Source organism: Hypanus sabinus, chromosome 30, assembly GCF_030144855.1.
Source record: "Hypanus sabinus isolate sHypSab1 chromosome 30, sHypSab1.hap1, whole genome shotgun sequence".
Taxonomy (NCBI): domain Eukaryota; kingdom Metazoa; phylum Chordata; class Chondrichthyes; order Myliobatiformes; family Dasyatidae; genus Hypanus; species Hypanus sabinus.
In genome coordinates this window covers 33,107,361-33,130,452 of record NC_082735.1, presented here as the reverse complement: position 1 = coordinate 33,130,452, position 23,092 = coordinate 33,107,361, and the positions used below count along the sequence as shown (strand labels likewise).

Here is a 23,092-nt window from a genome sequence, read left to right as displayed (position 1 = left end):
AGAGAGAAGAGAGAGAGAGAAGAGAGAGAGAGAAGAGAGAGAGAGAAGAGAGAGAGAAGAGAGAGAGAAGAAGAGAGAGAGAAAAGAAGAGAGAGAGAAAAGAAGAGAGAGAGAAAAGAAGAGAGAGAAAAGAAGAGAGAGAGAGAAGAGAGAGAGAAAAGAAGAGAGAGAGAGAAGAGAGAGAAAAGAGAGAAAAGAGAGAGGAGAGAGAGAGAGAAAAGAGAGAGAGAGAAAAGAAGAGAGAGAGAGAAACAAATCGTGCAAACAATAAAAGAGGGTAAACAGCATTCAGAATGAAAGTGACAGGGAATCGGGGCAGCTAGAGGAAACATGCATAAACGGGAAGCAGTGTGCAAACTTGCTGTTGGACGATTCTGGATTTGAACCCTGAACTCCGATGTTCTGTGCTGTAAAAGTGTTGCACTAACTGCTAAACTACCATGGCGCCTGAGGAATGGTCTTGTCTGAAACGCCGACTTTTATTCCTTTCCACAGAAGCTGCCTGACCTGCTATGTGCCACTCACAGTAAAGTTAACTTGACACTTTTTCTTGCTCCTCTTCACTAACTTTTTTCTAATGCAAATTTTCTTTTGTCGAGCATCCTTTGATGAGATTTGTTTGTCTCAATTCCTTGAAACCAAGCGTCAAGAAGCTCTTAATCCTCTTAGTAGCTAGCTCAAGCCAGTCTCAGCCTGTTCCTACTTGGCTGAGTGTGCCTCTTGCAGAGACTTCCTGGACAGCAATCTGGAAAAACCTGCTCATTAGATCAGACCGTTGGTGAATGACCATAATACAGTACTCCCAGTAAGTGGCCAGTTAAAACCAGCACAGACTGAAGATTAAACTTGGCATCTTCTTCATTGGGTGACATGGCTGCTCAGTGTGGTAGAGGTACGAGAGGAGTGGCAGGAGGAGAAAATCTAGATCACATGGCTGACACGTGGAATTCAAAGCAGAAATGACTGGAAACGCTCAGCAAGTCGGCAATATCCATAGAAAGAAAAATGGTTAATCTTCCTGGTCAGAGACCCTCCTTCAGAATTGGGGGAAAAAAGGTATAAAGTTCAGAGTAAATTTATTAGCAAAGTAGATACATGTCACCACGTACAACCCAGAGATTCATTTAAGGCGGTAGCACCTTAACACCAGCTTCAACACACACACAAAGTGCTGGAGGAATCCAGCCCATCAGGCAGCATATAAGAGGGGAAATGAATAGTCAATGTTTCGGGCTGCCACCCTTTGTCAGCAAGATCACTGGATGCAGGAGATTCTGATGTTGCCCAATGGTAAATACACAGAGGAAGAGAATAGATAAATGCTTATGATAATTAGAGATCAGGTGAGGCATTAAATTGCCATCTCCTGTATTAACTCATTGTTAAAGGTGTAGCCCTGCTACATCCTGGGTATCAATATCTCAGGTCTGTCTTGGTCCTAACATATCAATGCAGCTACAGAGAAGGCACGACAGCAGCTATACGTACTTCATTAGCGGTTTGAGGAGATTCGATATGACATCAGAGACGCTCGCAAATTTCTACGCATGTAACATGCATCACTGTCTGACATGGGGGGGAGGGGCTACTGCACAGGATCAAAATAAGCTGCAGAGAGTTGTAAACTGAGTCAGCTCTATCATGGTCTCTGGCCTCGGTAGTATCCAGGGCATTTTCAAGGGGTGATGTCTCCAAAAGGCGGAATCATCATTAAAGACCCCCATCACCCAGGACATGCCCTCTTTTGACTGCTACCATCAGGGAGGAGGTACAGAAGCCTGAAGGCACACACTCAAAGATTCAGGAACAGCTTCTTTCCCTCTGCCATCCAATTTCTGAATGGACATTGAACCCATGAACACCACCTCACCACTTCTTAAATTTCTATTTCTGCTCTACTTATTTAATGTTAACTACTTAATACATGTATACTTACTGCAGTTCAGAGCCTTTTTCTATTATTATGTATTGCAATGTACCGCTGCCACAAAGACAACAAATTTCACGACATATGCCGGTGATATTAAACCTAATTTGATTCCGAATGAACAATTCAGATCAAGTCTGTTTTGCCATTTAATACCCTGGCTAGTTGGAGCCATCCCCTCAACACTATCCTGACAATAATGTTCCTCCATAGATGCTGCCCGACCTGCTGGATTCCTGCAGCAGTTTCAGTGTGTTAATCCAGTTTTCCAGCATCTGAAAAACCTCTTGTCTCTGCTAAAAATCAATCTGTTGTCCTGCTTTTCCAGTTTCGACCTGAGACATTAGCTATTACTCTCTTCAGAAACACTGGTCGAGTTTTCCCAGTGAGCTTGGGTTTCGGATTATCAGTACCTGCAGTTTGCTTTTGACTTTCAGATACATACTGAGTGGCCAAGAGCCAATGAGTCTCAATAATTACTCCTTTCACTGAAATACCTTTGAATTTCCCAATGCGGAAGTAACTACACTTCTTCAGTGGAAGGTAAGTATTTCTTAATTGTAGAGTTCTTTGTAACACGATAAACTCATGGGAATAAGTCACACAGGCAACTTCACTCTGCACGACCCGCAGTACCTTTTCAGCACAAGCGTCTCAGAATTTTGCACATTAACGATACAAGTACTGGATATAATGAATTCCATATGAGTTCCAAAATTCAGCACAATCCGTCCAGTATTTACCATCAGCTCGTTTTCCATTTCCTTAGCGATGAAGAATACTAGGAGAGGAAGCCCTTCAAAACCACGCATGTGCAGCAAATCTTGTGAGGAAAATAACGTCCGTTAAGAACTCTGCTGCCGATGGTCCCAAGCCCAGCTGTGAAAGGAAGAGCTTTGGGCATGGGGCTAGCAACTCCATCGTGTAAAGACCCAGTGCTACAGAAGTGCCAACAGAAGCTCCAAAGACCCCAGTCCTGGGAGAGGAAGGATCTTCAGCTAGAGGATGTATGAAGTCCTGTGGGTGAAAGCAGAGGCCGCAGGGTTGATCAACCTTTAGCTTACGACTGAGGCCTCCCAGAAGCTGCCGTTGGTGGTCTATGCCACAGAAGGGTGATGGGCACGATAAGAACACACATACGTTAATTAATTAATATATTATGGAATGGGCTGGACTCACCTGTGCGACATCCAACAGGTAAATTTGTAGGAAAAATCCAATGGCACATCCCGTTATCTGGTAGGGCGCTCCACCAATAGCATAACACAATTTACTACACACCGACAGATCCTTTCTCATTTCTCTCTGAAAACAAACAGTGAAATACGTTAGAAGAACAATTTTAGCTGACATGTATTATCTGCTCTGTAAAAGTGGGCAACCTTCAACTCATTCGCTGACAACATCAGAAACTAACTTATTTCAACACCCGGGTCAGAATCAGGTTTCATATCACTGGCATACATGGTGAAATTTATTGTTTTGCAGCTGTAGTACACAGCAATACATAATAATAAACTATAAACTACAGTAAGAAAGCTATATAATCAAATTAAATGAACAGTGCAAAAAGTGAGCAAAAAATGAAAATAGTGGAGGTAGTGCAGATGGATTCATTGTCCATTCAGAAATCTGCTAGCAGAGGATGAAGTTGGTCCTGAAATATTGAGTATGCGTCTTCAGGCTCCTGTACCACCTCCTTGCTGTTAGCAATGAGAAAGGGGCATATCCTAGGAGAAGGGGGTCCTTAATGATGGACACCCCCTTTTTGAGGCATCGCCTTTGTTTTAATGGTGTCCTCGTTGCTTACAACTTTCCGCAGCTTTTTACAATCCTGCGCAGTGACCCCACCGTACCAGATGGTGATGTAACCGGTTAGAATGCTCTGCACAGTACCTCCATTGAAACCTTTTGAGAGTCTTTGGTGGCAGACCAAGACTCCCCAAAATCATGATGAAATATAGCCAGTGTCGTAGTTTCTTTCTAATTGCATTGATATGCTGGGCCCAGGATAGATCTTCAGAGATGTTGGTACCCAGGAACTTGAAACTGCTCACCCCTCGATGCGTGCATTCCCTCGACTCCCCTTCCTGAAGTCCACAATCACTCGACCAGCTGATCCATCTATCTCCAGCACGCCTCCATGCCACCATCTGAAATTTTGCTAACAATAGTTGCATCACCAGCAAATTTACAGATGATGTCCGAGCTGCGCCTAGCCACGCAGGTGTGGGTGTAGAGCAAGTGGAGCAATGGGCAAAGCACACATCCTCAACGTGAGTCAGTGTTCAGTGTCAAAGAGGAGGAGATGTTATCTCTGATCCACTGTTGCAGAGAGGAGGTACAGAGGCCCAGATTTTGGAGCTTGTTGATTGGAATCGAGGGCACGATTGCATTGAATGCTGAGCTGTAATCAATAAACAGTGACCTGATGTAGGTATTGCCATTGTCCAGTGATTCAAGTGGGGATTGCATCTGCTGCAGACCCATTGTGGCAAAAGGCAAACTGCAACCGGTCCAGGTCCTTGCTTAGGCTGGAGTTGAATCTGGCCATGATTAACCTCTCGAAGCAGAAGATGAAATTGCCACTGGGCGATAGTCTTTGAAGCAGCTCACTCTGCTCTTCTTGGGCACTGGTATGTTTTGAAGCAGATGGGAGCCTCTGACTAACAGTGAGAGATTAAAAATGGCCTTGAACATTCCCGCCAGTTGGTTGGCACAGATTTTCAGTGTGCATAAAACCTTTGAACCTTTTTGATTATAAAAGGCATTGAGTTCATCTGGGAGTGAAGCGTTGAAACTACTCACGATGTTAGGTTTTGCTTTGTAGGGAGTAATGGCCTGCAAATTCTGCCAGAACTGACAAGCATCTGATTTTGTCTTTAACCTCAATCGGAATTGATTTTCGCTTTTAAAATAGCCTTCCGTAGGTTGTACCTGGACTTTCTGTCTGTTTGAAATAACCATCATCTTTCCATATTCTAACAGAATATATGCAAGGACAGCTACTGCTGAAAAATGCCTAACTCTAGCCTCTACTCACTAAAGCAATTTATGCTTTACTATTTAAGAAAAACCAGGAATTTATTTAGTAATTCCAATGAAAAACTGTTAAAATGAAGTGTTTCCTTATAATGTGTTGGTAATGGTCCTATGCAGTGGGACCACATGGATCACGAGGGTCTCTGAGTTTGATTCTCATTGAGTTCCAAGCCAGGTCATTGGATTGACCATTGACCTCAGCAGCCACCTAGAGAACTGGATAGAGAACTATTGACACAAGAAAGTCTGCAGATGCTGGAAGTCCAAAGTAACACACACGAAATGCTGGAGGGACTCAGCAGTTTAGGCAGCATCGATACATACACATGCTGCCTGTTACACCGCCCGTGTGTAGGGCAGCAATGAAGGTCCTCCGTCTCTGGCGGTGTTCAGGGCTTCCTTCATCATGTCAGTAGCTTCTTCTCGGTTTTCACTACCGTAAGTCATGCAAGTCCTGGGTGGAGACTCAAGAATACCGTCGCACTCAGATGTAGAAGAATCCTTCATTGCTGTTTCTGTAACAATTACTGGTCAGGTTTGTTAGCTCTGAGCTGAACCCCTGACCCTGAAGGACCAGTGGACCACTCTTAGCCTGACCTCTCCACTTTAACCTGTGACCCTGCCAATAGTCAAAAAGCCCTGACCCCAGCCAACACAGCTCTCTGGGTCATTGAGGCACGCAAGACTCCAAACCATGACAAGGTTGTGGTCCTCCTAGAGGAGGCAGCGCCTATGGAAATGACTAAACGGTTGACATTTCAGGCTGAGACCCTGCTTCCCGAAACTTCGACTGTTTATTCTCTTCCTTAGATGTTGCCTGCCCTGCTAAGTTCCTCTACCATTTTGTGTGTGTTGCTTTGGACAGAGAACTAGCTTTGTTGGTGAGGGGTGTGGGAATTGGATGGAGGAAAACTTTCTGTTCTCAGCCACCACTTAATCACCTGTGTAGGCATGTTTACTTGGAAGAATGAGTTTAGCGTCTACAATGAGGTTCTCATGACTGAGTAGCTTGTTAGCATATATATTAAAAAAATTTGCAGAGGTGAAGTATTAGAGGGTGCATGGGTTTGACAAAATTGGCAATTCTTTCTACTTTTGGCAGACACAAGTAATACAAGTACCAAGTGGAATTCACACACACACACACAAAGAAAATTGCCAGCACCCTAGTATGAGATAGAACTACCATTCAGTGAAATAGACAAATCACTTACGTTGATGAACTTCCCATTTTTAAGAGAAATGCTCCAGGAAAAATATGTAAAAAGAGGGCATACGCAACTCAATATAGTCACATGAAAAATATGCAATCCTCAGTCATGCTAAATGACATAGCCAATGAATTTTGAATACATGCATTCTTTAAATTTAAATGATCTTTTGGAATATCATAGGCAATATTGGCCCCACACACAGCATTAATTTGAAAATATTCTAATCACAGTCTAATGCTCCCACTAAAGTTCATGATTATGTATATCTTCAGATCACAATACATGCCCTCTTCTCACTGCTACCATCAAGGAGGTGATACAAGAGCCTGAAGACACACACTCGATATTTCAAGAACACCCTCTTCTCCTCTACCGTCAGATTCTGAAGGGAGAATGAATCCACTACCTCACTACTTTTGTTCTGCTCTCTCTTTGCACTAATTTATTTTCTCCATACTTCATTTTTTTTATTATTATGCATTGCAATGTATTGCTGCTGCAAATTTCACAACGTGTGCCAGTGATATTAAACCTGATTCTAGATGACCTGAAAATTGCCAACTCAATTCTCAGTTTGTTTTTCTTACAATAAAATAATAAATTGTATCAGTGAGTCTGGATAACAAAATTTACAGTACTTGATCTAGAATTTGTAATGGAATGCAGAAAAACAACAGAATTTCAGCACCCATTGGGTAGCACTTGCTGAAAAATCAACCTATCCCTCAATATCCCCCAAGACTCCATTTCATGATCAAATGAGACAGACATACTTTATTGATCCCGAGGGAAATTAGGTTTTGTTACAACCACACCAACCAAGAATAGTGAAGAAATATAGAAATATAAAACCATAAATAATTAAATAATAATAAGTTAATCATGCCAAGTGGAAATAAGTCCAGGACCAGCCTATTGACTCAGGGTGTCTGACACTCTGAGAGAGGAGTTGAAAAGTTTGATGGCTACAGGTAGGAATGACTTCCTATGATGCTCAGTGTTACATCTCGGTGGAATGAGTCTCAGGCTGAATGTACTCCTGTGCCTAACCAGTACATTATGGAGTGGATGGGAGTCATTGTCCAAGATGGCATGCAACTTGGACAGCATCCTCTTTTCAATGACACCACCGTCAGAGAGTCCAGTTCCACCCCCACAACATCACTGGCCTTACAAATAAGTTTGTTGATTCTGTTAGTGTCTGCTACCCTCAGCCTGCTGCCCCAGCACACAACAGCAAACGTGATAGCACTGGCCACCACAGCCTCTTAGAGCAAAGCACTGTATCAAGTCAAGTTTATTGTCATTTAACTATGTACATGTATACTGTCAAATGAGACAATGCTTCTCCGGGCCAAGATGTAAAGCACAGTAGTACACGTAACACACAATAACTTTGGAAAGTAAGTTTAAATCTGCAAATGAATTATGCAGAGATACACAAAGTAATGTGCATAAATGAGATATTGTAGGGTACAGTGCAAGTTATCCAGTGACAGGGAGTTCAGAAGACTAACGGCCAGGTGGAAGGAGCTGTTTTCCACCCTGACTGCGGGTGTCTCATGGGTCAGAGATCAACGTCACAGTAATGCGCCACAGGACAGACCAATCGATGGACCGAATGGCCCACTATGTTTCCAGCACAATGACGGTGAACAAAAATAACAGGGATTCTGTCCCTTGCCCTCGTTAGATGGTACTGAGGCTGGAATCGAATCCTATAGATGTACTTCCGTGAACCCTAACTGCAAGAGGCAGACTAAGGCGTTCTGAATTTAGGCAGTCATATTGTAAATTTTTTTTTATATAAAAAAGTGCATACAGAACATTCCAGGAAACGAAATGGTATAACTGCCTTGGGGGTTTAACCACAAATGCAACTTTGTGCTCTGGTTTTGATCGGCTCAAGTCTCCAACAGTGGTAGCCTGAACTACTGAAAGTAAATAATAAGTTACTCCAAGGCGTTGAATTCCAAATTGCCCAGACTCTGGGACAGACAGACCCCTCCACCCCCCCCCCCCCCCAACCTTCCCACAGCCGATAGACTGGAAGGAAGTGCTTGTCTTGAAGCCAACAACATTATACGGTGGGTCAAAATCCCCCTTTGCTACCTCGGATCCGGAAACAACACAATCGCTGATTTATGGCGTTTCCCGGAGCTTTTCAATAACCTAGCAACTTTTAAGTTTCTGAAGGGCTCGGAGAATCTGTATCCGGTCCTGAAGACGTGTCTCCATTGAATTCTGCGCAGCTGTTTCTGTTTAAGGCTGACAATTTCACTCACACTTCCTTCGCGCGGGTTGACACTGCTCGACAATCGCTTTCAAATCATAAATGAGCGGGGTGGGGGGGCGAGGGAGGTGTCCCAGGTGGTTTCACAAGGTGAGAGTGACCTTGGTGGGCAAGTTGGGGGTGGGGGTGGGGGAGGGGGGGTAGGTAGCCCAGCTTGGTGGTTTGGGGGGGGGGAGGCCTAGGGCAAGTGAGGGAGACAGGGAAGGTGTTCTAAGCTCGTGTCAGAGAGTGGAGGGGGCAGATTGAAGAGAGAAGACAGGTGCGTGAACTGAGGGTTCAGATTCGGGATAGGAGGGCGAGATGGGGGTGGGGGCAAGAGAGTCAGGGGTAGACCTCGGTGGGTTGGCGAAGATCTGGGAATGAGAAGAGGGGAGCGGGTTGCCCAGGCTGGCTGAGGGTCGCGTTAGAGGATGCCCCGGTTGGGTGATGGACGGCATCGAGACGGCCCCACTCGGAACCTCAAGCGACCGGTCAGTGAGCAGTCAGCCCTCGGCCAGGGAATTCCTCTCTTGGGCATTTCCTCAAGTGAGTCAATCAAAGGACCAAGCGGCGGCAAATCCCGAGACTTCCACCAGCGGCCGGGGGGGTGGGGGTGGACTCTGGACAAACGCAGCTTAGGGTCTGCACCACTCGGCTCGGCCTCCGGCTCTCTTCCCCGCTCTCCGAACACAATCCCCGCCGGAGAAACTCCGCGACCGGCGCTTGCAGAGGAAACCATTCCATGCGGAGCGCGAACCAGATGACAACTCTACCCCCACCCCCCTTTTACTTCAAGGCAAGTAATCCACCAGGAGAAACGTTACTTTCGGTACAGTGTGTTTTAAATGCCGCGGGTCAGCGTTCAAAGTCTGCCTACGGGGAGGTCTATTGTGAATAAAGCTGACTCCAGTTACCTGTTTCAGCGTCCGGTCATCGGGCGTTATTGCCCGGGGCTGGAGGAAGCCCGCCGCCGTGCTGTAGGTGTCGCCGCCTTCTCCCCTGGCCATAGTCAGAGTGCCCAACTCGTCATGGTAAACTCGGTGAATGAAGGAGTTAGGACTTTCCTTTCCCGCCCATCGATTTTGTGGGGAGGCCGCGTAGCGATGTGGGTGTGACTATGACTGTTGCTCAGACGGAAGCGATCTTAGCGGAGGGGTGGGGGGACTGCGCGTCTGGCTGGCCATCGACTCTCGTTCACAACCTGATAAACGTGGTGAAGTCGCTTGGCAGTCTGGACGATGTTAAGGCAGGGCAATCGTGATGGCTGAGAGCCGCTGACCCGAGTTCAAAACGACCAAACTCCGGGTTTAAAAATGAATGGGTGTGATAAGGGAGTGAACTTGTGAATGCGTTCATCTCCCAGTCTCGTCCCGTGGTCTGGCACCTTTGTCCCGGAATTTCAGAACGCTGCCTGACGCATTAGGCTGTTTAAACACCATTGCCGGGAAAAGCCAGGGCTAAAGACCGATGTTCAGCAGCATCTGTGAAAAGGCTCGGGCCGATCACCGCCAGCTTTGCACCAGGAATTATCAATGAGTAGAGTGGGGGTTCCCTAAAAGTGACATCACGGGTCAACAAGGGATATGACATTGATCAGGGCACAGAATATAAAGTACTGGCTTGGAATATTGTGTACAACTCTAAATTGGCTTTTAAAAAGGGCACTATGTAGGAAGGATGTGATTGCACTGGAGAGCAGTGCAGAAGAGATCAATTCGGGCACTGCCTGGCCTAATGGACTTTAGTTATGGGGAGAAATTGGCTAGGTTCCCCCCCCCCACCCCCGGGGCAAAGGAGGCTGAAAGGTGACCTGGGACACAAGGAAGCCTGCAGATGCTGGAAATCCGAAGGAATGCACAGAAAAGGCCGGAGGAACTCACCAAGTCGGGTCGCATCTATGGAAAAGAGTAAACAGTCGAGGTTTCCGGCTGAGACCCTTCTTCAGGATTGAGAAGGGGGAAGATATCAGAAAAGAAAAGGTGGGGGGAGGGGAGGACACTATCTGGAAGGTGATTGGGTAGGAAAGGTGAAGGGCTGCAGAAAGTGGGCATTTAGATGGGCACTGAAATGGGCAAAGCATAGAAGGATGTGGGAAAATGTGATTAGTGTGGATTAGGGTAAAGTTCAGCATGGCTGAAGGGCCTGTTTGTGTTCTGTACAATTCTCTGACTGATTCTAGCCTCTATAACCGTGTGCAACTCTATACACCAGAACACAGTACAGGCCCTATGGCTCACAATGACCTCCCAACCCACACTAAGATCAAATCCAACCCTACTCTCCTACATCGTCCCTCGTTTTGCTATCATCCACGTGCCGATCCAAGAGTTTCTCAAATGTCCTTAATGCAACTTCAAGACTTCTTCAAACAGTGGGGGCATCCGTCATTAAGGAGCACCCCCCCCATCACCCTTGTTCTCATTGCTACCATCAGGAAGGAGGTACAGAAGCCTGAAGGCACACACTCAATGATTCAGGAACAGCTTTTTCCCTTCTGTTGTCTGATTTCTGAATGGACATTGAATGCTACCTCACTTTTTAAAAAAAATTTCTGTTTTTGCACCACTTATTTAATGTAACTATTTAATATATACTGCACTGCTGCTGCAAAGGCAACAAATTTCATGATACATGTAGGTGATATTAAACCTGATTCTGATGTGTTTCTTCCATGCCCCTACACCCTCTGTTTTTTTTTTAAAGAAAAACAACTTCTGACATCTTTCCCATATACTTCTCTCCAAATTATGCCACCTCATATTAGGCTTTTCTACTCCAGGAAAAATTCTCTGGCTAGCCACTCAATCTATGCATCTTACCTTGTACACCCCTTTCAAGTAGCCTCTCATCCTCCTTAACTCCAAAGAGAAAAGCCCCAGCTCACCCGATAAGATATCTCCCTGCACCCCCCAATCCAGGCAGCATCCTGGTAAATCTCCTCTGCACCCTCTCTAAAGCTTCCACATCCTTCCTATAATGAGGTGACCAGAACTGAACACAATGCTTGAAGTGTGATCTAACCAGGGGTTTTTTTTTTGGACAATTTATGGTGTTTACACAGCAAAGTCTGCACAAACAGCAGGAGAGGTCAGAATTAAAGGTGGGTCACTGGAGCATTACCTTGTGGCTCTTGAATTCAACCTGCAGTTGTGAAATGTTTATTGACCTCCTGAATGATTCCAGCATTTTCTCTTCTGTAAATCATGTTCATCTGTATTTAAGTAGAAATACCAAAGTTTTCAAAATTAGAAGTTTGCAAAGAATCACCAGCATTCATGCTTGCCTTATTTGTTCTGGATTCAAGGTCATTTTTTATGGCTTGCATAAAAATACATATTGGAAATGAAGAAAAATCAGCTGTTTGTCTAATAGCTTACAAAGGGTTCAGACCATAGAAAATAAGTTTAATTTTGTAGTCTGGATAAGCACACCAGAAATGTTGCTTAAGTAGAAAAAACTTCCCAATTTTACTTGAGTTAATGGAAACAAACCAGTATATAAGTCATTTTGGTCAGCATGTTAATAAATTTTATTTTGATGCTTATAGATTCTATAAGCTTAAGGTTTATAGGCAAAGCATTAAAGAAAGTAATGGATGCCCCTCAGAAAGAAATGCATAAACTTTAGATCCGGTCCATCAAAAATGATGAATTATAATTGAACGTCATGAATACAAGGAGGGGACTGAGTCAGGTAAAAGGATCTAAGCAAAAGGTATGTAGAGACAATGAGCCCAAATAATAACTGCATATTTTAATTTTCAATTTTGGTGAATTTGGAGAGCTACTGTAGGTCATGAATTGTGATGTAGTTTACTTCCTCTTTGTTTTTAAACAATGCAGTAAAACTTTAAAAATCCCAGCAGAAAGTAAAGTTATGCAAATTAGATTGGCACTATAGTGCAGCTACTGAACATTCTGCTTCAAAGCTGCAGCAGCCCACGTTTAATTCTGACCTCTCCTGCTGTTTGTGCAGATTTTGCATATTTTTGCTGAGACGCCATACATTTTCCTTGGGTGCTCCAGTTACATCTCACTTCCCAAAGTCATGTAGACTCTCAGGTTAAATGGCCTCTAAATTATCCCTGGCACGCTGGTGAGTGGTGGAATCTGGGAGAGGCTTGATGGGAATCTGGGAAGGATAGGATGTTGTGAAAATTAGTGGGCATTGGGATTGCTGTGTAAACAGTGTAAATTGTTCTATGCTGTTAGGAAATACAGCATATGCCTTTTAAAAAGAAATTAATCAAAAAGAATTAATTAATCTGTATGTATATAGGGTAAGGAGTCTTTATATGCAATTTAGTATAATATATTGATATATATATTATTGTACTCTGTATTCTTATATGTAAATTAAAAATATTGGAAAGAAAAAGAAATACTGAAATGAAGGTTGTTCTGATCTATACAGAATTCAAATGTGTTTCTTAATATTTTGTTACTAATCAGGTCTGACTTGAATAAAGTGCAATTTTTATTAGAATTATCTTCTACACCCAACGTGTTGCTAAACTTGATAGTTTTATATATACTTTGGGTGGGTTCCCTGAGCAAACTGTCCAGATCATCTGGCGGAATACCGCATTACCTGAACCCACCAACTGGCCGCTGAGACCTCGCTTGGCTGGTGGTAAGAGGGGCTCTCGTGATTCCTGTTGTTCCTGTACAGAGGAAATATCATCTCCAATGCATGCTGCCCTTGGGATGGCTGTGGAGGAGAAGAGATGGTTGCCCACCAATTTACAGACCAACCTTCCCTCTAATTCTTTTTTTCCATAGTTGTGAAGACCCAAACATGAAATTTTTACATGGCCCAAAAACTACGAGGCACCTTAAATGTGTTTTTTTTGTAATATGCATACTATGAATATTTAGAATGAAAATGGTGTCAGTGTTCGAGGAGTGGCAGTTTATTTACACTGAGCTACTGACTTCCATTCTGTGTCTAGTGTTACAATTTGTAACAGCATGGCAACTTGAAACATTAACAATGTAAGTATGTTGAAGTTCTAAAATGTTTCAAGGAAAAAGTTGTGGTATGTTTTCATTTAGAAAATTTATGGATTATATTCATCAATACAATTAATTATGGGGTATTTCATAATTATATAACAGATTTTAAAACTATATTTGCATAATTTCAAAATTATATTAACATTATAAAAAATAAAATCCCTTTTCCATTGGCAACAAAAGGCTATGTGCGTGGGAGCATTTCGGTAACTGCATGGCCGTGCACCCTCGCTGCTTAGAGGGAGCGGCGTTGCAGACCGTGGATTTGCTGAACGGGTGTGAAGAGTCCTTCTCTGGGTTCACCCCCAGCAACTGTATGGTAGAGGACTCTCTGATCTATGGACTGTCGCCGGGTGGCGCAATCCAGGCTGTAGGAGTATGGCTGAGGGGCGCACTGAAGCTTGGGGCAGCCACTGCAAAGCTCTCTTTGTAGAAGGCCCACAGATTTGGTTCCTTCAGCTACTACTGTGGAGGTGCTGATTTAGAAGGGTAAGCCCCTTGAATGTTCAAATGGTGCGTCATCCCTGGGGGTGGGGGTTGGCACAAATGTGGCAATAGTGCTATGTTTTTTTTTAATAAATGTTCTGCGGATTTTAATTAGCACAATCTTGTCTTTGCTGGAGGATAATCAAGACTTGCCTCCTAAATTGCTGCATTTGTTAAATAGATGTGTGGTCTTGCATTCCTCATACAGACCAGGAAAGGTTGCATATATTGTGTGGTCTTGTATTGGCACATTTTCCTTGGTCTCTTTGGGGCAATAAAAGAAAATTAAGGGGGGAGGGAAATAGTTATTGCAGATGGTTTCCAGTTGGAGAATACTGTGTAGCATAGCAATTGGGCTTCGATTCCCACTGACGGTAAAGAGTTTCTACATTCTCACCATGACAGCGGAGGTTTCCTCCGGGTGCTCTGATTTCCTCCCACGTTCCAAAGACGTGCCAGTTAGGGTTAGTGAGTTGCATGCATGCCATATAGGTGCTGGAAGCCAGCAATACTGCCAGACTTCCCCCAGCAGAATTCTCGGACTGACTGTGGTGGTTGTTGACACCAAATGATGTGTTTCACTGCACGTATCAATGTAGGTAATGAAAAATCTCTGCATTGTGTAATTATATCCATTGTAATTGATCTACAATCATGGCTAATGTGAGGATGACATATGTAGGTTGTGCTGTCATTTAATCTCTGGGTGAAGTATTTAAGGTTGGCTGCTTCTTTTTTTTTGATGTCTTCAAATCAAATCAAATTCAAGTTTAATTATCATTCAACTGTACATGAATTCAGCGGAATAAACAGTGTTCCTCTGGGGCCAAGGAGCAAAAATAACCACAGTACATGAATCAAAATAGCAGGCCAAAAACAAAACAAAACACATAGTCACACAAAAAAAGTAACAAAAGAAATTACTTTTTTTTTCCAAATGAATTATTGTCTTGTGCCTTTGTCACTGAGTGGTATTAGTGTCATTTACATTTGAACAGGAATAAGAAGGGTTAGTTACCCAGATTTCTATTATTTCTCCAGAATGAGCCAGGAAGTTCAAGTTCAAACTCGTTTAATTGTCAGTCAACTATACAAGAATACCCATGAATAACAACTAAATGAAACAGTGTTTCTCTGGGGACAAGATGCAAAACACAGTACCAACAGTCATACACAGTACGGGGCACATATATGATACCAGCAGAATACAGTCACACAAAACCAAGACCCTGAGTCCAGCTGTCTGGTTGAAGCCTGAAATTGCTCTGGGAAGTTCCCAGTGCCAAGATCAACGTGGATGCGTTTTGTAGGAATATTGAAGTTTCACTCACTGGAGTTCAACATCTTGTATAACCCTGGATTTCTGAGTGAAGGTGTGACTAATCCTCATTCTGCCTACTTTATGTCTCTTCCGATTGTTTCAGATGTGCTGCGGTCGATGTAAGGTGTTTCTGGTTGTGATAGGTAACAAACTGTAAATAAGCAAGAAACTGGAAAGTCAAGTCAACTTTGCTGTCATTTAACTATATACATGAAACCATCAATCAAGGTAAGGCTTCTCTGGACCCAGATGTAAAACAGATAACACACAATAACTTAGGAAAGTAAGAAATAAATCTACAAATGAATTATGCATAGATAAACAAAGTGAAGTGGATAAATTAAATATTGTAGGGTACAGTACAATTTTCTGGTGACACTTCAGATGTGATGCAGCAGGGGGTTCAGAAGGCTGATGGCCCTAGGGAAGAAGCTTTTTCCTATCCTGACCATTCTTGTCTTTATGCATCGGAGTCTCCTGCCTGATGGTAGAAAGTCAAAGAGGATGCTGGACGGAGGGGTGGGATCCTTAATAATGCCAAGGGCCCTGTGTACGCAGCATTCTGATGTACGTTCCCGATGGTCGGAAGGGAGACTTCTTTGATCCTCTCGGTCGTTCTTACAGTCCGATGCTCAGCTGCTCCCCTACCAGATGGAGATGCAGCTTGTCAGGATGCTCTCAATGTTGCTCCTGTAAAATTTAATTAAGGTGGGTGGTGGGGGAGGAGGGAAAGCCTCGTGTACCTCAGTCTCCTTCAGAAGTGAAGGCACTGCTGTGCCTTCTTATTCAGGGAGGTGATACTGAGGGACTAGGTGAGGTCATCTTGTTAAGTCAGATAGTGACTGAATCCGCAGATGTGTTATTTCACCAAACGTCTTTAGGCCACTTTTTGAATTAGTTCCCATGGTCCTGTTAGAGACCATTGGTTCAGAATTTTGTCACTTGGAAAAATGACTGCAGCATTTGTACCTGCAAATTTGAATTGGTTTCATCATCTGTCTTAAAGTTATTGATCAGGAAGAATAATTAACATTTTTCAGAGGGATTTTCATTTTTATTAGTTCAAAACTTACAATAACTCTTCTAAACTCATTTGGTTAAAAAAGGACTCCTAGGTGGCCTGACAATGCAGAGTGAATGTCTATGATGCTTGTTAGAACATAGAAACAGGGAGCACAGAACATGACAGCACAGTACAGTCCCTTTGGTGCATGATGTGCCGATCTTTTAACTTGCTCCAGGATCAATCTAATACTTCCCTCCTACATGGCTCTCCTGGGGTGTATGAGGTGACCAGGGAGGGGTAGCACCTCTGGTGAAGGGGCTGGCTGTGTCCATTCCAGGGCAGCTCACCCACCTTTGGTCCCCACCGGACACCCAGCTCTCACCTGTGGCTACAGGTAGCTGTTTGCATACCGCAGCGGCCGCACCTCGGTACACCGCTTCGACAGGTGGGCTGGGCCAGGTGAGGGTAACTGGCGAGTTGAGGGCAAGCCTGACTCAGCATGCAAAGTCAGCTTTGGCGGACTAGGAAGATGAGGACTGTAGCGTGATCCAACAGCCCAGGTGAGCAGCACTGCAGCACTTCGTGGAGAGCGAAGGACATGACAGGGCACAGAAGATGTCATGGTCAAGACCCCAGTTTGTTACGCGTGTTCATACCCCCGGACTTCCAAGGTCGAGAGAATGGAGCTGCCCCAGTGTAAACTTTTTTGTTAAGGCTGGCAGGATTATCATTATCTTAAGGAGCTATATCACATGATTAGCTATGTGCCTTGTTTCAGGCTCAATTAAATGTGAATTAACACTAAAGTATGTTTCACTTGGTAATTATGGTTAAGTGAGTTATGTAATACTCCACAATACAATACAAAGTGAACCTGAAGTCATTACAATGCTGTACTCAGTAAGCAATGCCTTGCTAGTCTTTCGTAAACAGCCTGGAATTACGGTTCATCTGCACTGGACTTCGAGGTGAGGGGTCCCAGGTTCGAATCCGGCCGGCTCCCAGTGCTGGGTTGAGTATCGAGCTGGCATCTGCCTCGTAAAAAAACAGACAAAAATGCTAAAGAAACATCAGGGTTGCTGCTCGATGCACCACAGAACGTGGAGAGCAACAGCAACAACAACAAATAACGGGGTAAAAGGCAAGGACAAAATGCTGTTGATGGCTTAAAATATCAACCTCTTGTATCAAAGGGGATGACTTCACTCAACTTCACTCGTCCCATCATTGAAACGTTCCCACAGCCAATGGACTCACTTTCAAGGACTCTTCATCTCATGTTCTCCATATTTCTTTCTTTCTTTTTGTATTGGCATAACTTGTTGTCTTCTGCACCCCTAGTTGAATGTCCAAGTTGGTTGATCTTTCTTTGACTCTATTATGGCTGTTATTCTATTATGTATCTAATGAGTATGCCCACAAGAAAATGAATCTCAGGGTTGTGCATTGTGACGTATATGTACTTTGACAATAACTTTGAATGTGGGTAGGAAGCATAGGAAAAACAACAGAAGATAAGTGTGACAAGAATAATACAACCTGTAGGTATTGGTGGTCAGATCTTTGAGGGTTAGCGAACCTATTAATAAGGCATTAACTGGAGTTTCAAAGGCTAGGACATTGTGCAACCACTTCAGCCCTCCATGGAATATTGTATCCAGTTCAGGGCAATGTACTTGCAGAAAGTTTTGGCATGGATACAAGAATAATTCCAGGGTTAGATGTTTCAATTACATAGTTAAACTGATATAGTTAAACCGAAGAAGCTAGAATGTTGGCAAACAGCTGGAATGATACCTGTAAGCACAAATGTAACTTCTGTTCTCAAACAAGACAATGATACTCCCACTCGCACAATGATATGGTACAGAGCAATAATTATACTGCAGAACCGAGATAAAGATTTCTTTCCCGTTTATAAGGATTCAGCATATTTGGTCATTGTTTTCAAACAAGGAAGAGATACTCTGGTTCTCATAAATGTTGAAAAATAATGATCATTGATGATTTGGAGAAAGCTTTAATTCGTCTTTGCACAACAATTCAAATGTTTCACCTGTGCAGTTCTGTGCACAGCTGAATTGAGATATTGGAGAGCTCATGAGCTGGCTTTGGTTGAATTACCTTATCTGCAAGCTTGGGAACCAATGCTGGCGTTTACTACCAGTGGCACACATCCAGGTTATTTGAAGAATCTCTTCAAATGACAACATTTCTTTGTTCTGCAAATGTTGACCTAGGATCGTCTTTGTTCTTTCTCGTTTTAACCTCAACTCATATCAGACACATTGGGCTTTTGATATAAACGTGTATAATTACAATATCTCAAAGATGAGATGTGTGAGGGGAACACGAGGGGAAACTTCTTCACTCAGAGGGTGGTGAGAGTGTGGAACGAGCTGCCAGTGTAAGTGGCGCATGCAAGTTCGATTTCAGCATTTAAGGGAAGTTTGGATAGGTTCATGGAGGGCTATGGTCCCGGTGCAGGTCAATAGGAGTAGGCAGTTTAAATGGTTCAGCATGAACTGGATGGGCTGCAGGTCCTGTTTCTGGGTTGCACTCTTCTATGACTCAACATACCACTAAAACCTGATAGTGCCTTGAATGTGCGTCGTCTGATATCCAGTTCAGAGTACGCGTTTTTCACATTTCCCCCAGCCAAGTGAGCTGTCTTGTTGTAACAACCATTTGCTTTGAATAGTAAAATTTATAGACCTTAAACAACTACGAAATGAATAATGTGTGTTCTTAACAAGGTGTCTCAAGGCAAGAGATTTGAACAGTAGGCTAACAAGAGATGTCACAGCAGCTTCCGAATTATTTGAACTCAGTGAAGTTTGCAGTCAGTTGTTTAGTGATTCTTATTTCATATATCTGATTATGTAACAGTAAGTTACTTGTCTGAGGCAATTAGTTCCTGTTAGAGGAGAAACACTAAACTGTAAACTGTAAAAGGAAAGAGAGTCTCAGTTGCACATAGTTCAAAGTACATTTATTATCAAAGTATGTATATACCACCTGATACTACCCTGAGACCCCTTTTCTCGCAGGCGTTCACAGTAGAACAAATAAATGGATAGAATCAATTCCAAAGACTGAAAAGCAACCGATGTGCAGAAAAGGTTATTATTTACTCATAAAGTGTGGTCTCCGTATTCACTGAGCAAAGTTTTATCATTGCTCTTTGAAGTAATGACTGGATGTAAAATATGAACGAACGTTTAGACTTTACAAACTGATAGTAGGGAATGGTGATGAAATATTCGCTTTTACGAGAGACCTACATTAGTACCGGTTTTCGCTAACCGAAAGAAATCTGAAGAGGATGTTTGCTTTTATGAAAAAATTGGCGAAAAGTGAAAATAGCGTTCAGCGTTTGGTTTGCAGTGAGCCATTATAGAGGCAACGCGCATCCCGGGCGGCGAGAGTGGCGCCACCAAGCTCCTTCCCCGGGAACTACACTCAGCATCAAGCTGCCATAGTTTAGAACCATGTCTGTGAGCATCTGTGCTTTATCTCGATTTATATTGTGCATCTGTTAGCAAGATGTGTACCAAGGTATCAGAAAAGCCTAAGAGAGCTCGTAAAGGTGTTACACAGCGTAAAATTGGATGTAATTAAGCGTTTCGATCGTGCTGAATGAAATAAAGACATTGTGTGTGCGTTGAATTTGCCAGCATCCACCATTTGTACTATTTACACGCATACAGAAAGAATCTTGAAAGCTATGATTGACCATGCTGCAATGATTGCAGAAAAGTGTGACTTCAATTTTGAAAGGGCACATGGGTTTAGGGCAGGTTTGCAGGATGGTTTGAGTGCTTACAAAGAACTGTGTGATAGAAAAATGTGTGAGGCTAAGCAGTCAAGCATACTGTCACATTTCAAGCCTTCCACATCAGCCACAGCAGACGACGAACCTGGACCTTCAACATCGAGGCAGGCAGACATAGAAGAAGGTGTAGACATTAATGACCTGCTTGCCCTGATGGATTCAGACGATGATGAGATGCTAATAGATGACCCTCTTCCTCTCTCTCCTACAGCCCAGTCTCCTATACCTCCCACCACCCCAACACCCCATCATCAGTGTGCTCGCTGTCTTCCCGATTCCAGTAAGTGAAACTACACTGTACATACATTATTCCTACTTTATATAGGCTGTGTATTTATCATATCATTCCTGCTTTTACTATACATTAGTGTTATTTTAGCTTTTATGTGCTATTCAATATGATTTGATAGGTTATTTTTCAGGTCTGGGAACACTCAAAAAATTTTCCCAATAGAAATCAATAGTAATTGCTTCTTCACTTTACGTCATTTCGGCTTACAAACCAGTTCATAGGAACGCTCTACTTTCAGATAGTGGGGGAGATCTGTAATTTAAATAGATATAAATGTTAATTCCAAGGTAATATTATAACTTATTTTATGGCACAAGTGGGTGGAGGATCAATGCTTCCACTGTTGCTTGTACTTGGGAGTGGGGACAGAGGCTTTTGGGTTCAGGTGTATCTATCATTCATACTTTGGGGTTTCTTGTTTTGTGGGCATCTGTGAAGAGTAAGAAATACAGGTTGCATTCTGTATACATTCTCTGTTATTAAATTGAACCATTTGAACCAACTGAAGAAACCAGAGATTTATTTCTAAGCTTTTCCCATGTTTGAGTCCTTATGTTTTTAATCAACATTCCCTCTAATTTATTTTACAGCTGCACGGATCAATGATTGCGCCGAGCAGGAAAACTTTCCAGGGCCTGAAAACTACGCGGCATTTTGAATGTTTTATTGTGCATGTGAATTCTACGCATATTTAGAATGAAAATTGAAAAATAACATACTTTTGATTTTATTTATTAATTGAAGGGTATAATGAAACACAGTACAACAGAGACAATCTTCCATGTTTCGCAAACTTTTTCTCGTCTGTCTTTATCCCAGCTGCACGGGAGAATTTCAGTTACTGTGAGGCCACACACCAGTACAGAGTTTCTAAGAGTACCTACTTCAACCTCCTTATTACTCATAATAAGTGTTTGTGTTCTATCTTTTGCTTCTGAAAGGCAGGATTGAAGTTGTGGAGGATGCCACATTTATGTTGACCGATATCAAGAAAAGATACTTTCAGATTCAACGCTCTGAACTGCAGGTGTGACTTAAAATTCCAGTTATGCTCAGTACATTTTAATTTTTATTGATAAGTATTATATCAGCCTGAATACTTCCATTTTCTTGCAAACTTACCCCAACTCAGTAAAAGTCTGAGCCAGATTTTCATTTTCCTGGACTGTTTCTGCTTAGCTAAATCCCCTTATATCCGTTGTTAGGGACCCGTACCATTCAGGACATGTTTTCTTCTCGCTGCTGCCATTAGGTAGAAAGTACAGGAGCCTTAGAACCAACAGTTTTACCCCATAACCATCAGGCTTTTGAACCAGAAGGGATAACTTTACTTAACTTCACTTGCCCCAATCACTGAACTCTTCCCACAACCTATGGACTTACTTTCAAGGATTCTTCATTTCATATTCTCAATATTTATTGTTTTATTTATTTATTTTTATTCCTTTCTTTTTGTATTTGCCCAGTTTGTTGTCTTTTGCACACTGGTTGAACGCCTGAGTCAGTGTGGTCTTTCATTGATTATATCATGGTTTATTCTGTTTTGGATTTATTGAGTACACCTGCAAGAAAATGAATCTCAGGGTTGTGCATCATGACATATGTGTACTTTGATAATAAAGTTACTTTGAGCTTTGAACTTTAAAAGCTACTTGAGCTAGATTTTCATTTTCCTGAACTGTTTTCTTCTTAGCTCATCATCATCACTATCGTCATCATCAATATCGCTGTGGTTATCTGCTGTGTCATATGATGCAGGTGATCGTGGTCTTGTGACCATGATTGTTCTTGGCAAATTTTTCAACAGAAGTGCTTTGCCATTGGGCAGTGCCTTTACAAGACGAATAACCCCAGCCGTTATCAATGCACTTCAGAGATTGTCTGCCTGGCACATCAGTGTCGCATAACCAGGACTTATGATGTGCACCAGCTGCTCATATGACCATCCACCTGCTCCCGTGGCTTCATGTGACCCTGACTGGGGGTGAAGCAGGTACTATACCTTTTAAACAAAACCATAAAAGTTGATTTACACAACAAATACAAAAAGTACGAACATCAAGTATGTACAAGACAGTGAATAAATTCAAATTAAAATATGATACTGCTGTCTATAAAACAGTCAGTTCCCTGGGTGCCTGCTGCTCCTGGAACTCCCCCACTGTATCCATTGTGACCACAAACTCCCTCTCCAAGGACAGCTGGGCTGAAGAGGGGCTGGCAGTCGGCCCTGACAGAACCCTTGACTTTCTGCCGCCTAGACCCGTGAATAGCTATCTTGGCCAGGCTCAGGAGCAAGCCCACCAGTAGATCCTCCTTGCGACCTACCCCATTCTGTGCTGGGTGTCCATGTATGAGGAGCGCGGGGCTGAAGAGCAACCACAACCTGAGCAACAGCCCCCTTCAGGGGCTGCAACCTCTCACACTCCATAGCAGCGTGGTGCACTGACTCCTCCCGGCCACAGGTGCTTAAAAACCTGTTGTACAGTATTGCCCGATGCAACCCCTCCTAGCACAGGTCCCCAGTGTACGGGGGAAAGACCCACGCATAAAGAGATTTCCACTGGGGACCACCTCCGCTGCCAGATGGTAAAACAGATTGCCAAGGTGAGTCTGGTCGGCAGACGAAGGCAAGGAAGTGAAAGAGCAGCCTGCGACCTGCAGGCCAGTGGAGGGAGGAGC

At 43.2% G+C, this 23,092-nt stretch overlaps 1 protein-coding gene and 1 long non-coding RNA gene across 2 annotated transcripts in view; one reads left to right on the top strand and one right to left on the bottom strand.

Moving 5' to 3' along the window:
* The window catches only part of LOC132383523 (sodium-dependent lysophosphatidylcholine symporter 1-like), a 70,541-nt gene extending 60,569 nt beyond the window's left edge, over window positions 1-9,972 (bottom strand). Inside the window, exons 1-3 of the mRNA XM_059954614.1 lie at window positions 9,370-9,972; window positions 3,078-3,232; window positions 2,992-3,019 (exon numbers count right to left, since the gene is read on the bottom strand). Of these exons, the coding sequence (XP_059810597.1) occupies window positions 2,992-3,019; window positions 3,078-3,232; window positions 9,370-9,462 (276 nt within the window). The 5' untranslated portion in view covers window positions 9,463-9,972. The remainder of the gene's footprint in view (window positions 1-2,991; window positions 3,020-3,077; window positions 3,233-9,369) is intronic.
* Window positions 9,973-15,378: 5,406 nt separating this feature from the next.
* Window positions 15,379-21,899, top strand: LOC132383361 (uncharacterized). Its single transcript, XR_009508642.1, has 3 exons — window positions 15,379-15,505; window positions 20,330-20,398; window positions 21,001-21,899. It is a non-coding gene; the product is annotated as an uncharacterized LOC132383361 (long non-coding RNA).
* Window positions 21,900-23,092: the final 1,193 nt, after the last annotated feature.